At 27.9% G+C, this 16,574-nt stretch overlaps 1 protein-coding gene and 3 long non-coding RNA genes across 16 annotated transcripts; 2 read left to right on the forward strand and 2 right to left on the reverse strand.

Annotated features, from left to right (window-relative positions):
- Positions 1-2,914: 2,914 nt before the first annotated feature.
- On the reverse strand, positions 2,915-5,078 carry LOC128882081 (uncharacterized). 2 transcript variants are annotated; one of them, XR_008458275.1, is made up of 4 exons: positions 3,782-5,078; positions 3,582-3,730; positions 3,418-3,518; positions 2,915-3,362 (listed from the first exon to the last, which is right to left on the reverse strand). It is a non-coding gene; the product is annotated as an uncharacterized LOC128882081 (long non-coding RNA). The 2 variants fall into 2 exon arrangements; XR_008458274.1 differs by having other exon boundaries at positions 2,917-3,362; positions 3,582-5,064.
- A 935-nt stretch (positions 5,079-6,013) lies between these two features.
- On the forward strand, positions 6,014-7,841 carry LOC128882082 (uncharacterized). Of its 7 annotated transcripts, none has more exons than XR_008458277.1 (4): positions 6,014-6,767; positions 6,818-7,313; positions 7,371-7,479; positions 7,554-7,841. It is a non-coding gene; the product is annotated as an uncharacterized LOC128882082 (long non-coding RNA). The 7 variants fall into 7 exon arrangements; XR_008458282.1 differs by having other exon boundaries at positions 6,818-7,132; positions 7,220-7,313; positions 7,371-7,841; XR_008458279.1 differs by having other exon boundaries at positions 6,818-6,976; positions 7,026-7,313; positions 7,371-7,841.
- Positions 7,842-9,523: 1,682 nt separating this feature from the next.
- Positions 9,524-12,600, forward strand: LOC128882083 (uncharacterized). 3 transcript variants are annotated; one of them, XM_054133652.1, is made up of 20 exons: positions 9,524-9,756; positions 9,809-9,992; positions 10,044-10,109; positions 10,170-10,244; positions 10,299-10,362; positions 10,427-10,476; positions 10,541-10,594; positions 10,736-10,769; positions 10,820-10,909; positions 10,959-11,011; positions 11,065-11,129; positions 11,195-11,256; positions 11,317-11,347; positions 11,401-11,562; positions 11,611-11,762; positions 11,814-12,019; positions 12,074-12,163; positions 12,234-12,256; positions 12,304-12,385; positions 12,475-12,600. In XM_054133652.1, exons 1-19 carry the CDS (start codon positions 9,524-9,526, stop codon positions 12,383-12,385), a joined length of 1,776 nt encoding a protein of 591 aa, XP_053989627.1. In that variant the 3' UTR covers positions 12,475-12,600. The 3 variants fall into 3 exon arrangements, with proteins under 3 accessions (XP_053989627.1, XP_053989626.1, XP_053989628.1); XM_054133651.1 differs by having other exon boundaries at positions 12,304-12,600; XM_054133653.1 differs by having other exon boundaries at positions 12,083-12,163; positions 12,304-12,600.
- Positions 9,570-10,646, reverse strand: LOC128882084 (uncharacterized). 4 transcript variants are annotated; one of them, XR_008458286.1, is made up of 7 exons: positions 10,516-10,646; positions 10,288-10,456; positions 10,156-10,225; positions 9,990-10,091; positions 9,886-9,924; positions 9,761-9,834; positions 9,570-9,710 (listed from the first exon to the last, which is right to left on the reverse strand). It is a non-coding gene; the product is annotated as an uncharacterized LOC128882084 (long non-coding RNA). The 4 variants fall into 4 exon arrangements; XR_008458285.1 differs by having other exon boundaries at positions 9,761-9,921; XR_008458283.1 differs by having other exon boundaries at positions 9,761-9,924.
- Positions 12,601-16,574: the final 3,974 nt, after the last annotated feature.

The raw sequence follows: 16,574 nt of genomic DNA on the forward strand, positions 1-16,574 counted from the left end.
TGTCAGGATATCGATTAACTGAAACCCATGGGATTATTAAAGAAGTTTTAAGAATTTAAAAATTTTTTTTTCCAATATATAGCATTCTTAAATTTTCATTTTAAACGTGTATATGTATTCATGTAAAATGAGAAAAGTAGAGTAAGCTGCAGAAAAAAAAATTCTTTAACCGTCAGATTTCTTATATTGTCTCTATTTGTATTTTAAAAAGATGTCTTGTTGACTTTTTTTTATTTTGTCGTCACAAATTTTGAATTTTGTACTGGTATATGTTTTCATGCTAAATTTTTATAAATATTCCTGTTGAAAAAAAAACGCATGGAGCGTTTTTTTTTGAACATAAAATCTTTTATACCATAGTCAAAAATTTATAAATATAAAAGCATTATAATACTCAATTATTTTTCCTTTCTTATTGTGGTGAGATATGTATTACTTTCTTAAAAGAAATTGGTCTAATAAAAGCTATGTTACAGACGCTTATTTAAAAACTTCACTGCATATTTCTTGCGTTCTTAAGTATTAAAATGTAATCAATTAGTACTGTGACGCTCTAAAGTAGTGAGAAAAAAAAAATTGAATTACACTCGTAAATGTTTTCTCCCATATATTTACCTAAACTTAGTGTAGGTAAGCGGATCTTCTTTATCGTGCAAAACAGGTTGGGGAAAATGTAATATATGTTTGTACAACTTTAATATTAGACTCACATCCAATTTTTTGCCACTCTTGGCTAGACGTTTTTTTACAAATAAAAATAATCCATATTGCAAAGTTTCAGTGTTCAAATTAATTTTAAAATAATTGGTGCGTAAAATTGTATAACCTTTATGACATTTAGGAAACAGCGAAAAACGCAATTAAGAAAAGTTTCAGCTTTGTAAGAAATGCAATAATACAGGGGTTACTTATATAGTCACACAAATCATCACTGTAGCAAGATGATAACAATGATAATTTTTAATTGATTTTTTTGAAATTCTGTTCCAAAGCAAAATTATGACTAGCGTCAAGCAATGAGAGACACCAAACTCTCTATCATTGTTAACCATATGGTGCACATTACAAAATTACTTTTAAAAAAAAATGGCTTAAAAGCAAAGGTTAACGAAAGAGGTACTTCCTTTGGTAACAAGAATATAAAAACCTTGAACCACGAAACACTGAAAGCATCAAAAATGCTTTTACTTAATTTATTTTTAGTACATTTTTCCTAAAATAAGTTCCGCATATTCTAGAATATCTATGTCTTTTTTTGTTTAAAAAGACATAAACAACCCTAGTATCTTTCTTAAAAAAAAAAACTGTTTTCATTAACGTTATCTTTTATTAAGAATACAATCAAAAAGTTATGTTAAGTTTTCTTTTGCTGACAAATTAAAAAGAAATAATAAGTTTATTATTTATTAAATAAAATTATTTACAAAGAAATAGAATAAAAAAATTAAAATAAATTTGTTAAGGGGAATACACAACGTACTCGTCACGGGAAAAAAAAAAAACTTATGTTTGATGCGATAAAAAATAGAATATGATGCATCAGAATAAAAATCGTAACAAAATCATTTTTCGTAATCTCCAACATTATAATAGTATAACTTTACTTAAGTTTCGTAAAAACTTTCAAAATTTTCTTTTGTCTCTCCGACCTTCGTTATAACGACGAGGAAAAAATGAAGCATGTCACTGTTATCGGACTGTAGAATAGGAAGCATTGCATTATCAGCTTAAGTAATAAAGTTTTGGTAAAAAGAATTTTACTTGAGAACTGAGTGTATCTTTAATATATTTTGTGTTACGTTGCTAACAAGAACGGAAACAAAGAAAATACTGCAATTTCATCAATAAAAAGTGGATCTAGTGGTAGTAAAGTAACATTTTGTACATTATAATATACATGATAGATTTTTGTTACGTACTTTAATAGAATTATGCAAAAAGCTTATTATATCGTTACAGAAATGTATACATCGCAATTCGTTTCTAAATTTCAGCAAAACTAAATATTTGTTACATTTTATTGACATGAATTCCAAAACAGTGTATATTATTATTATATTTAATAATAAACGGAACAACCCTTTATTTTTTTAAGGTTTAAAATATCCGAAAAGGCTCTATCTTACTCCTATTACAAAACTGTAGGTTTTTTATAGATTAGTTTTAACGTATGAATATGTGGGTCATGTACATTTTCTATATACATTTCCCAAAGATGATTCTTCTTGGCATTAATAAAAAAATTGAAAAAAAGAAGGTGTACTTTAAAGTCACTCATGCTATTAATTTGCATAGAGTACAATGTATTCTTTGCAGCGAAGTTATACATAAGTCAAACTAATCAAAAAGATTTTATAATAATTTTTGTGCTTTTCATTCAATTTTATGTTTACAAAAGGCATTCTACGTAAAGACTCATGATATTATTTTTTTAAAGTGTCTTCCTAGATCGTATTTAGGATACGCTACTTTGCTATACTTACCTAATTGTATCCTTTTACCAGAGATGGAATGACGCTTTAGTGTTTTCCTTTAACAGTACTTACGTTTATTAAAGAAAATATACATAAAAAAAAAAATTGATACTCTTCATTCTCAATTAACTATGTAACAATATGTTAAAATTATTTTTAAAGAATCGCTGATACCATAATCAGATACATAAATTTATACTATAAATTTGAGTAGATTTGTCGACAAGATACCTAGCAATCATTCAATCTACTAATTTCCTTGAATATGGGTTCTGAGTTACGTGTAATACTACCTCTTAAGCTGTTCTCCCATGTAGAAATAGTTTTATGTCAATTAAACACGGATAACGCAATTTTTTTTCGACACTGATATGACAAAATTTCAACAAAAATTTAATTGCACTTTAAATAAAACATAAAAATTATCTCATGTTTCACTAATTCTAAAATTTCTTCGACCATGTTTGTAGCGATTTTTAAAATCTTCACTAATCACTAAAACTACCAATTATTGCATTCAGTTCTTAATTTGTCTATTGTGTTTGTGCCCAGTATTTTTAACATTTATTTTTTAAAAACTCATAGTATGTAAGAACCGAGAAATTGATTAAACAAAGGAATTAAGTGTTACACTATGCGGCATCTTTTCATAGCTCATAATTCGGCTTTACGAACGACTCCTCAAGAGGAAGACTGAATGAAACGGCATGTTTCGTCGTTTCCTAGCTACCTGTAAGCTGGACAAAAAAATTACCCTTTATTTTTATGTTACTGAGAAAAGAATGCGTTTTGCGCTTTTCATAAGCACACTGAAACAGAGTGGGTTTTCTTTTGTTTCGACGAATAGGAGCTTTTCTAATTTCCCTTATCTCACTCTTCTATTGATACCTTATTGTATTAGAAAGGTGTCTTGACAGATATGTAAACATCTTCATATTTTTACCGTTTTGTAATTTTGTCGTGAATTGTTCTAGAAAGTTCTATCATAGTCTCCATTTTGAAATAAGTTCCTCAATTGAACTTGATGAAAAAAAAATTGAAGCTCTACAAAGTAAAACATACATAAAGATGTCAGAGCCCCTATCAGAACTTCTCCTAATTAAAAACCTTAAATGAATCAGAGAGATTTCTCAATACTTAAAATACTCTTTGAAATTCGGTTGCATCATTTTGGTATGTTGATTCACGACTATTCTTTGTCTTGACAACAAGCACAAGCTCTCGAGATTTTGTTTTCATGTATGCAGACTACTTCACTGTAATGCTCATAGTCACATATTTGGTGTTGATATATTTCGTGCGCATACCGCAGTTTTACTTTTTTTTTCCATTTCTTCATGTTTTAAATTACTACTTTTTTTTATTTTCAGTTTTAAGACGTGTTCTACCCCAATTCCTACTTCTTCGCCACTGTGAATGAATAATGAGATTTAATCCGAAATCTTAAACAACCAGTGCCCCAAAAGTGTTTTTAGGTTTTTAACTAACTGTTTCTTCTCAACAACGCTTGTTCTTCCTTTACACAGAGCATATGTTTTTGTTATAAATAACTTTACATTTAGAAAGGATGCCGCGTAAACGATTTTTCGTTTTCACACATGGTTCAACTTCTTTGTTTGCTTTAAAACGTTCTCATCATTATCTGTACTTGTGCTGTTGCTTCACATTTTTTTAAGAGTAAAATTGAGATTTAGTGTCAATTCAATGACATATTTCTTAATTTTTTGGGGGGATGACAAAAAACAAGAAAATTGCTCATGTATGCACTTTTAACGCTGAGATAAATACATTAAAAAAACCCTAGCACGCTTTTATTATTGATTCTAGAAAACCGAAAGTATCAGGCTCAAGTTTGAATACTATGTTTGCAACAACCTTAGGAGTGCTCATATTTTTTCTTATTTTCACTCAGCAATAGTCCATATTATTAATTCTATAAGTTAAATTATACTAATTTGTTATTAAAAAAAAAGAATTAAAGATTATTTATTCTTTTCAGGAATAACTATATCTGAGATTACGAAGGAAAAGAGGTAAGAATATGTCTTTATAAGCAGCTTTGTTACTGAATATTTCAGCGTCGATATTCTTTGTTAGTAATAATCTTGAGAAAAATTGTTTAGCAACTTGCTTTTAAAACAAATTGAATCATCGAATAATTACCTTCTTTAGAAGTACAAAAAAAAAATTTTAAGTTCTCAAAGAAAACAAGGTCTGGATAAAGTCTTAGAAAGGAAATGAAGAAAATTTGTATAGCATTATTAAAGAAAAATCAGTTCCAATACAGAGGCATAAGCTTTGTTTGACTGATTTTATGCGAAGATAGTGGTAGATTCTACTCAAGAAACGTTTACATTAACAGTGGAAACTTTACTGGGAAGTTTTTTTAGATTAACATAAATAGAAAGACCTTTAAAAAAAGTGAACTTTAAAGATATAGCATGTATTGTAAAAGAATATATATGTTATGGAAACACAAAGTCAAAAATCTTTGCCGCCCCTGAAATTAATAGTAGCAAGGTTAGGCGTTCATATTTATAACAACAAACATTACTTTGGTGTATGCAAAGTCATAAAGCACTAGAGTAAATCAGATACACGTTCGAGAGTATATAGTAATCGGGACATGACTGAAACAACTTTGACACTCAACCATACTTTTCGACAGTATTAATAAATACCTCATGTCACAATATTTACAAGACAAAGTTTGTAGCTGAACTAAAAGCAATTCATGCTAGAGTTCACTCGTTCATGCTTGCGTAGCAACTCGAATTTTAAAAGTTGTATTTAAAGTATATAAAGTTGATATATTAATTTATGAACGGACGAGTGAAATGACAACGTCGTTGTATCTGAAATTATTTTGCTTTCCATATTTATTAGGGAGTTTGAGGAATGGAGAAAATGTGAGGAAGCTATTTTCCTACAAAGAGATACCATTCGCAAAAAATTTCGCTTAACAAATTTATTTTTAAAATACTGAACTATTGCAAAAACGACTTGCCAGGATATGCAATCAAACTGTCTTGAGAAAAAAAATTGGCACTTTTGATTTACTTTTTTCTTCAATTTCATAAAAATGTATTAAACTTGATAAAGAGAACGATCTGCTAAGCAATATAAATCTCTTTAGAATAAATTGCCTAATCTTTGTATAGTGTTAACGGAAATAAAAAAAAAGTTAACAAATAAATGCGCCATTAAAACAAAAAGAACAATTAAAAATTTTAAAATTGATTTTGTCACTTTTTCCGAATTTCTCAATACTCTATCTCTTAGGTTGATTATTTTTCAACAGCCAATTTTTTTGTTACTATATCTTCAAACACTCATAATTCACTTTCTTGTTGATTTTGAAAATTTGTAAAGGACATTTTTTATATAATTTTTTGCATAATTGTTAATGTTATTGAGTATTTTTTCGTTTCGTTGTCTTTTTATGTTCACTATCTTCTCATTTTCCTTATTGTATAAAATCTTTCGTTTTTTGAAAATGAATTTTTTATACTTTTCACTATTAAAATTTTTAATCGGTATTGTTATAATGACTATCTTGATCAGTTTAATTGTTGTCGCTAATTTATGAGTACTATGCTGATTCTCACTTTCAAAAAAAATTATTGTTGTCACGATTATTCGAATCAACGTTATTTTGTAAATCTTAAATCAATTTTCTTTTTATTGTTATTATTCTCCTCTATACGATAACCATATACTAAATTGATTTATGGTAACAGTCAGTACCAAAAGTAAATTTGTTTTCCTTTTACCATTTTTCTAAGGGAGAGTTTAGATTTATACAATGTTTATTATCAATCTATAGGTGCACTATAGTTCGAATTGAAAAGAAATGAACAGCTCTACTTTAATAAATCTCTCATTAATTTAAAATATAAGTTAAATACCTCTCCATCTATATATTTTAAAAGATCTGTAAAAAAAATTATTGCCAATGCATATATTTTTAGTATAACATTACATTTTTTCTACGCAGATAAACGCTTATGAATGTTTTCATTTACAAAAAAAAAAGAACTATCCGAAGTCGATGAGAAGAGTTATAACATGAACTATTTTTTCAGTGGTCTTAATTCGACTTATTCGATTATTCCTTAAGGGGACTAATGAATGAAACAGAGTTTTGTCCTTGACTAAGCGACTTGAATCGATGAGGAAAGTTTTATTATGTTCGTTTCCAATTCACAGAGTTTAGAAAAAAAACGAGAAAATTTTTACGAAAGATAGAAAAAACTATTATTAAAAAGAAGAACAAAACAAGTAGGAATACAGGTATAATTTTGCTTTTGATTTAAAAATCAATAACAAGAAAAAATTTTAAGCTCTATGTTAACAGAGATAATTGGACATTTGTTTCTAAGTTTCGATAAAATATAGTTTACTAAGCTACAAAAAAAACTCAATTTTAATATTAGTTAATTATTAATTAGTATCACATGACGCTACCCCAGTTATAGAAGTATCTTTGCTGACTGAACAAAGTAAGGCTAAATTTATTTTTACGTTTGAATAACGAAAGAAAATAATCAGTAAGCTTTCTGTTTAAATTACACGTCATTTAGTTCGTGTTGATTGATTTTTACGAAGTGGCGATGTTTCTCCCACAAAAAAATTTAGGCTTTCGAAAAACTATATCTGTAAATTCTCATAAAGTTTGACTTAGATCAGAAAACTAACAAACGATTATTACCCTGATTTGATGTTATTTATTTCAACTTTCTCAGGTGACTTGTTGCGAATTTTTTTCTTGCATGCTAACAAAAATCTTTTTACAATTTAATCTTAAGTACTTTGACTATTGGTTCCATTAAGCTTAAGGTAGTTGAAATTGTACGTAAGGGTTTTTTTGTAGAAAATGAGTTAACCTTTACGTAGAAAATTTTAAAGAATGAAGTGCTTTGAACTGTAATGACATGAAGCTTGTGTGCGGAATTCATCGTGATACTTCACATCTTACACATGAAGAAAAGACTTAATAAAAAAAGTATGTTTGTGGTTCCCTGAATTGTTGATTAATGAAATTCTTATCAAAATACTTTTATGCTATTGAAAAAAAAGTTGATCTCCAATCTTTTTCAAAAGTATTTCGTTTTCTCTCGGTTTTGAGCAATGCTTACATTCATCTTATCTTTGAAATAATAACTACACCAAAAAAGGAAATTATTAACGTTTAGTACACGTCACCTAAAGCTTGCTTCGTTGTTTTATCACCCCATCGCAATAAAAAAATTTTCAAAAAAAAAGTAGTTTTAGATAAAATTACAATTGAATATACAAATTTTTGAGAGAATATTATACACAATACGATTACAAAATTTGCTAATGCTACTCTTTAACGAAATCGTCTGCAAGAAGGTATAAAAATATTATGAATTTTATTACTAAGATAATTTATTTCAACAAAAAAAAAGCGAAGGCTTTAAAGTCGATAAGGAAATTTAAATAAAAACCAACATTTGATTTTTGCATTCTTGTTCATTCTTTACTAGGAGGTTTTAAAAATAAAGCAAGAGGAAACGAAATAACATGCTTTATGCTATAGATTTGTCCTTTCACTTGACTCAACTAAACAATGAAATTTTGTTTCTGCAAAAGTACTCAAAATCAAGGTAAAAATTGTAATGTAAATAAAAAAATTAACACCTTGTTGATAAAATTATTTATAGGCGCAACAACTAAACTTTTTTTCTTTTCACATTGATTTAAATCAAAATTTTTAGCTGTTCATCGAATTGTTTGCAATAATTATTCATAAAATTTATTATGTTTGCTTTTAAAACCTCCATTTCGTTAAAATGTAGATATTTATTTGAAAGTAAAGTACATAAAAATATTTTTCATTAATGCGACTGATTTATTAAACGAATGAACAAGGTCAATATAATTTTACCACTTTTGAATACTATTAATATTATGGGAAAATACTCGAAGCCATAGTTTAAGTTTATGTTTTATTATGAAATTGTGAAAAATTATAGTTTTTAAGAATTAATACAAGTGAGTTTAACGTAGTTTAAAACTACTCTTGTCAATTAAACAATTTTAACACTTTAACATGAATTTTTCCTCTATTGAATACACAACAAAATGCTAGAAGATAAAAAAAATTTTGCTACAGCAATTTCCTTTACTTTTTTGTTATAAATTCAGTTGAAATGTTTTGAACACTTCAACCTAATGTGTAAAGATTTCCTTAGTTTTTTTAATCTTACAACTAAAGAAAAATAAACCAGTTGTGCCACTAACTGCAATTCTTTTATATGTTATAATATAGCTTTTGAAAAACCAAATTTTCAGAAGAAAAACGACAATGAACACAAAGGCAAGGAAAATTAAAATTCAGCTTTACCGCCCTATTGTAAAACTACATAGTTTCACCGTATTTAAGCGTACCTTATACTCATATTATCAAAAAAATACCGAACAATATTTGGTTTGTGAATACATCTCAACAGTGAAAAAAAAAAATTCAATTTTGGGCCATTTTTTTAAGTAACAATGCATAACAGCTAAGGATTTCTGAGGCTTGTCACAACAACACTTTTAAACAATTTTTAAAAATTAATAACCAAATCCAATACTGAAATTACGTTTTAATTCTTTAGATAATATTTTTTGAAGAAGTAAAGTTAGTTTAAGTGTGGCACTATAATACTAAAAACATAATAATGTTTATTTATTGTATAAAAATATTCTTAATTTAATTTTCGTTCTTTAACTTAATATCTATTATAGATTATTAAAATATTTTTCTTTGGTTTTTTATTTGGAAAAAACTAAGAAAAACTATTGTTACGTATTAGAAATTTTCGATGAAAAATTTCAAAGACACAGAAAACAAATTTTCCTCTCTATCGAAACACTATAGCTAAATGTGAACTTCATAAAACGGCACAATTAGCATGTTCAGCATCTGGGATGTTTTTTTAATTTGTAGTATTAAGTGCATATATGCTTCGTAGCGACATTAAGAATCACTTTGGAACAAAGAAGAAATTCTTATAAATTTAACATAACAAAAATAAAAAATGAAATTCTTCGTTTTACTCTTAGCTTCTATGCTTATATCTACTAATGCAATGAATAACTCAGATTATAAAGTGTATGAAGACATAAATTATAGTGAGGCATGGGAAACTCTGAAATTGCTTGAAAGAACGTATCCATCTCTTGTTACAATAAGAAAGGCGGAAGATATATATGGGAAGAAATACCCTGGAAAATTATTCAATGATTCTAAATTGATGTGCGGGGAAAAACGGTACGTGAATTCAGTATATTTTATTTTTTAGATAAATTTTGAATTTAACCAGATGCGAAACACCAATAGTCCGTTTAACTGTTAAGGAAAATATAACTCAAGAAGTCACAAGGAAACCACAGGTTCTACTTCTAGGAGGTTTTGGAGGAGAAAACACTGAAGGCACTGCTGCAATAATTACATATATTTCGATGTTGTGTCGATACTACGAAAGAATTCCAACTCTTACGCACATCGTAATGACTATTATAGAAATAATAGAAAATAAAAATAATATTGTCACTCAGTTGAAGACTCGCGATTTATGGCTCCTTCCATTTCCCAACAGCTGGGGACTTTATCATAGGAATGATGTAAGTTTTTAATTACTAAAGTGATTTCAGTTTTTTGTGTTATTACCGTATACCTTCAAGACGGAACTTGGCATAGATCCTATCTTTGATTTTCCCTACAAAGTTGGAAATGGCGGCTGCTTCAGAACAAAAACAGTAGATTGAAATTATTTGTTAGATTAAATATTAATAGCTTTACATTGTATAAAGGCAAGAATAATTAATGAACTTGTATCCGAAAATCTATTTCAAATAGTAATCAATTTTCGTTACGGTACCTCAATTACAATGTGCTATATCATTTAAACGTTTTTTATAGACCGGTATTATTTTTTCAGGTTCCCCAGCCATAGGATTTTCATGGGGTTCTTATAATCACACGCCATGCGTTAGTGTTAACCCCTTTGTTTTCTAGTACTTATCATACGGTTTTTTTTTATTTTTAACGCTAGGGAGGAGTAAATCAAGATATATGCGACCTTGATTCTCCTGATGTAATTAGCCAGGTGAAATATTTTTGTCGATTTTAAAGTAAACACAAGATGGCGTTGTTTTTTTCACATGGCAGGTAAAGAATACATCAAATAAATCTTCGTTTTGAATCTATCAAGTATTGATGCATATCATCCATACACTTAATGGTACAGAGTGCTATCGCTGAGGCTATGTCAGATGCTGCTGGTAATTTGAATAAAAGGACAGAAAGGAAACATTGTCATTCAAATTAACAGGTGATAACGATTTAAATGATTCTGTTACATATGGTGTACGATACATGAAGGGAAGACGAAGAAACACACTAAGAAACAACAAACCTGGAGGTAAAAACACAATAAGTGAAGTAAAACTATTTTTTTTGATATTTAAAAGCATTCGAAGATTGGATATATGCAGCATCATGGGATCATGCATCAATACCCCAAGTAAATAGCTTTTTAAGTAGTACACTAAATATTACAGTAAAATGTTTTTTAAGAGATGTTTCGCTGATAACGAGTATCCCTCTAAACTACAAAGCGACCATCCAAGTTTCACTAAAAGGTTAGACTTTTTCTATAGGATATGAATTGGTTCTTTGTCATATGGGTTTATTTCATTTGGAGCAGAGCGTCTTCATTTTCCATTGAAATAGAAAAATTCAGAATTACTTATAGAATGCAAATAGACTGTATGTAAAGTAACACCGGAATCTCAAAGTCACACATTAAACTGCTTTAAATATTTACAGACACTTTTGAAGACATTTTGCAAAAACACACGTAAAGTTTATTATTATTAAATGATTCAATTTAAAGTACTATTTTTTTGCAAGATTCGATCCACCTGTTAGTCGTTCGATTCGCGCGATTCACAAAGCTGTTGAGCTTGTTAAGCCTGAAATCATCCATCAAAATAAACCAATTCTTACATCTCATAGTCCAACTTCTGCCAGACTTAAAACTCAACTGTTACCCATTGGATGCTTACATATTGAGTAAGTACAGGCTCGGTGTCTATGATAATTTTTTTTTTTTTAATACAGTTACTTAGTTGCTGTGGTTAAAGAAGGAGCTAAGTGTGAGGGAGATTCTCATAGAGTACCTATTTTCAATTCACCTAGAAAATGTCGATCAATTTCACCTTGGGACAACTGGAATTTTACCGAAAGTCAAGAGTGGCAACTCAGTCAAAGTGGTAAAATGTCAATTAATTTTTTTTTCCAATTATAAGTAGTTTTAATTTAAGATGTCATTGATCTGGATATTACCATACCTACGAAAGATCATGCAGCTTGTATCTATTTTGAGTATAGCTTCGACTCAGATTGGAACAGAAAATCTCATTCAAATGCGGCAGTAGACCCTTTATCTCTTCTTGTACTTGCACGGTCATCATATGATTTGAACGTTACTACGTCAAACGCCAAGCTCGTTAGGCAATCTCACATGCAGGTACAGTTTTGTACGCGTTTTTACTAAAAATTGTGATAAAGCGACCTCAACAAGCAAAATAAGATGGAGCAAGGCGCAATATACTACGCCAAATATTGTCATACTAACGCAGATGGAAATGTTTTAGTTTCTGACGGTGTTAAGGTACTTCTATTTATTCGTTACTAAACCTTGCTTTTTGATTCTTCAATCTAATGTTTAATGTTACCTTTAGGCACATACTGAAGATGCTGCACGGTATTGAAGGATTCTTGTTGTTTTCTGCAATGTTAATTTTGTTTCAGGCAAAGTTTCGCCCCAGGTACTTTCTCTCTAGAACTGAAACTCGCACCTGTTTGCGTTGTCCGAGAAACTGATACCAATTAGGTGATTTTTTATATTTCTTTTAATTTTTGCTTATTATATACCTAAATGTATAATTCAACAACAAAAAAATTTTATCTTTTTTTTTTTAGTTCGTGTTTAGATTTCTTTTTTACGTTGAGTAAAATTGATGGTACTTTTAACTTAAAACCTGCTTAACTGCAGTTGTTAAGAAGCAATAAATTATACGTAAACCAAATTCGTTTTTCATTGACTCAAAGTTATCTCAAATGAGTTATCTAAACTTCTCTTATATTATTTTTAAAAACTAATAACTTTTAATTTATTTGTCCAATAAAAATTATATAGCATTTAACAGCGTCAACAAAATTAAACTATTTTCTAGTATTACACAGTTAAAACATTCAATGGAAAAATTGTTTTCACTTCATACTAATTAAAAATGAAATGTAATACTAATGTTTTGTATTGTATACTACAATTTTTTTTCATGTCAAAAAGTAGTATTAACCTATCTATGTGTCTATCAGACTACTTGTTGTCTTTAAAGAATCTTTTTTTTTTTTTTGTTTGAAATAAGACATTTGGAAAAAATGTAGTAATACATTTTTTATTTCATGAAGCTATTATGTTACTCCATTCTACAACCTTTTATTTTACTAGAATAATCTTATTAATAGTTACGTGCTAAATTATTAAGATTCTAGCCTAACACCCATATAGTGCAATATATAACAAAAATTTTTGTAAAAAAATTGACAGTTATGTTTTTTTACTACTTTGTTTTTGTAAAATTCTTGTACTATTCTTATTTTTTTATCCTAAGAACATTTTTTTTTTATTAATCCTCAATTTTCGCAAAAATATCAATGCGTTTACTTTAGTTCTTTAATTTTTTTTCTTTCTGTAATTAGTTTTGAAACCTACAAATATAACGTACTAATATATTGTTGTGGATGAAAATACGTTTTTTTTAATTAATTTGGGAAATGTGTTTATCTAAAGATAAGATAAATAAATGTATAGACTAAGATAATTTTTAACAACAATTTTACAAATCAAAGAAAATCAAGTTATTATTTAAAGGGGATATTTTACAGAATTTAAATTTTGCTAGTATTTATATCACAGTATAAAAACCAAATGGTACACTTTTTTTTTTTTTCACCTGGTAAGTTTTACTAGTTTTTATACTCAATTCTTCAAACAACTATCAAGCATGCGAAACACTAACAATTCGCATATTAGGTGTTATTTTCAAGGTTTTTAAAATTCTATAAATACATTTTATTGTTTAAATTGTTGATAAATGTTTACATTTCTCAAAAACTCAAAATTTGAACAAGGTAAGTTAGACTGCAAAATCCATTAGCATCTTTAATTACGGTATTGCTTGCGGTTATTAGTATGTACAACTTTTTCAACTAGTAAAGCATGACAAAATTAAAGCATCGTGCAATGAAAAACGTATCTTAAAATAAGCCAAGCGTTATGCGTTATTCCGTGACGTACAATGTTAGTATGTCCATAGTCCCAGGTAGATGTACGCATGAATTTTTTAATTAGTAATTTGTTCTAATTGAAAAAAAAAATATGTTTATATTTATAAATGATTCTAAGTTATATTTAACCGATAAAACCACTATCAATGTTATGGTTTATTTTATCAAGCTATCATACTTTTTACTTTTTAATTCTTAACCAAATTTTTGTTGTGTATGATAAACTCTCTTAAATTTACTATAACTATTCGAACATTGACATGAAGTAAAATAGTCTTAAGCCGATTTCACAGAAAAAGTTGATTATTGTAGTTGATAGTAAAGTTAAGAGATACGCTTTTCTTATTATATACACAATTGAATAAGAGAGTACTGATTTTTCAATAATTTTTACTATTTTATAAAAAAAATGAAAACATACAGGGCGTACACTGAAGTATTTTGTTGAATTATTCTGTGATCCGTATACGTGTGGCCAAAGAATCTTGCAGTAATGAACGGAAAGACGAAGCCATTGATTATTTTTTACATCAATTACCTTTTGCTAATTGAAATACATCAAAAAACTTTATTAGTCAAATTTTAAATTGAATTATACAAAATTTAATGCCTGCTTTTTTTCTAAGAAGAATACAATTTTTATTTCTAGAAATGTATTTGGGTCAAGCTTTATAATCCTCTCTTTATATTCTAATTATTTATACGTTTACTTTGACGCTACAAACATTTTCCGTTTCTCCGAAAATTACGTTACCATAATAGATATACGTGGACCTGTCTAGAGCATATTTGTTGTTACAAAATTAGCTTAAATTTTATTTTTTAAAGAATATTGTACATAAAAATTAAAAAAATTGGTTCTTAAAATCTACAAAAGCCCGCATGTTTCTAACCCGTAGTGGAACTTTCTTTGTTTTTTTCGTATTCTACTTTTTGTTGTTTGTATTCACTTATTTTTAATAACTATTAAAAAATAACTGCACACAAGAATAACATTAATCCAGGTCATCTTGTTTTAATTGATACTTATTCTCGTATCCCATTTACCTGATTTCCTTCTACTGAGGAGTAATAGTAATTCTGGTTTTTTTTTTCTATAAAGACGTTACAAAGCATAAAGACAAAAAAAAAATATTCAATGTGGTAGTTAAAAGTCCTCTTCGTTGATCGTATAATTTTGTTTAGCTAATATTAGTGCAAGTTTATTAATCATCATTTGAAAATTTATATAGACCGGCACTTTTAAATCACATTACAATACAACTTTATCCATTTTCCTTTTTGAAAATAATTTTTTCTTTAAAAACTATGTAAAAATATGTTGTAGGCTTTTTTTTTTGTGATTAAATTTTTATGTATATTTGATGCATAATATACTGATAAACGTCATTGATTAATAGACTAGTTACTTTTTATCTCGAAGCTATGAGTGAATATCGGATGCATTCCTGACGCGTTGTTTACTTACGCTGATCCTCCACATGTTTTACTTTTCTTTTTCTTTTGAATCGAATCTAGTAAAATAAAATGTAATCTTTTTTATTTATAAGTTATTAAAACATTTTTGTTTATATGCACGTATTGTAAATAATTTAAAAGTAAATTATCTCATAAAAAGAATAACCCATTCATTTATTCTTTGGTGTTAATACGGTAAGCCAGTTTGAAACACGCAAAAAAATTAAAGAATTGGAAGAATAAAAAAAAATTGTGAGCTTTTTGTTTTAGTTTAAGATATAGTAAATTATGCGTTGTTTGCATAAACATACGCAATATCTGCTAAAATAACTTTTAGATTTATAGTTACAAATCTGTTATATGTCGAGATGTTAACGGTAAGTGAAATAAATCACACAGCATTTATTAAGCATTCATATATTATTCTTAGTATTAACAGTACTATCCAATCAATAATTTGAAGCGGAATCACGGTTTACTCATTATTTTTGAATTCAAAAAAAACCTTGTAATAATCTAGAGTATGTAGATGGCAATACAGAACATGGAAAAAGACAAAGTAACTAGACAACATTGAGGCGTTTGCAGCCCACATAACTTCACATTTCTGTTAAAAACGGAAAAAGCTCTCATAAACTTTTTCAGTCAATCATGTTTATTTAGTTGCGTTGACCAAAACTTTTTTTCTGCAAAGTAGTAAACATGACTAATATAGAAAATCAAATTGTTTTGTCTGCAGGTGTAGGTGGATAATAAATTTATCTCATATATAAAAAGCGTAAATCTTGAGATCGGGTAAAAGAAAAAATTGAATACTATTGTTAACATGAAAACAAAATTTTTGTAATGTCTTCATACAAACGGGTGTTTTGATATACAGCAAAGTAAAATGAATTATTAAACTTTTTTGTAAAACCAGTATAATTAAAGAATTGTATGTACACAACGGCTTTCAGTATGTTTTTTTTTTTATTTTAAATTATTTTAACAAAATAAGCTTACGTTAATGTCATTCATTTCACATACTGATATAACGGTATGACAGATTAACGTATCCGTGTAATGTTTTTATATTTTTAATAAACTTTGTAATTTACACTTTTGAGAATAAGCATGTCTGAAAAAAAAAAATTTATAAATTCTTTTTAGTTTGTCAATTATCCGAGACATTCAAATTGATAGAGCGTATTCAAGACTTTAAACTGAATGATTAGGGAATAAGAAGAGTCTTTTTAGAGACAATAAACTTTAACGCAGATGCTTGTCGACCA

The sequence above is a fragment of the Hylaeus volcanicus genome, unplaced genomic scaffold (assembly GCF_026283585.1).
Source record: "Hylaeus volcanicus isolate JK05 unplaced genomic scaffold, UHH_iyHylVolc1.0_haploid 12278, whole genome shotgun sequence".
In the NCBI taxonomy this organism is placed as follows: domain Eukaryota; kingdom Metazoa; phylum Arthropoda; class Insecta; order Hymenoptera; family Colletidae; genus Hylaeus; species Hylaeus volcanicus.

Bases quoted from the DNA above. Each gene is read 5' to 3' on its own strand.
- LOC128882083 (XM_054133651.1), top strand. From the start codon at position 9,524: ATGAAATTCTTCGTTTTACTCTTAGCTTCTATGCTTATATCTACTAAT. The intron at 10,245-10,298 runs GTAGATTGAAAT...CATTGTATAAAG, and splicing joins GCTGCTTCAGAACAAAAACA to GCAAGAATAATTAATGAACT. The intron at 11,130-11,194 runs GTTAGACTTTTT...CATTTGGAGCAG, and splicing joins CATCCAAGTTTCACTAAAAG to AGCGTCTTCATTTTCCATTG.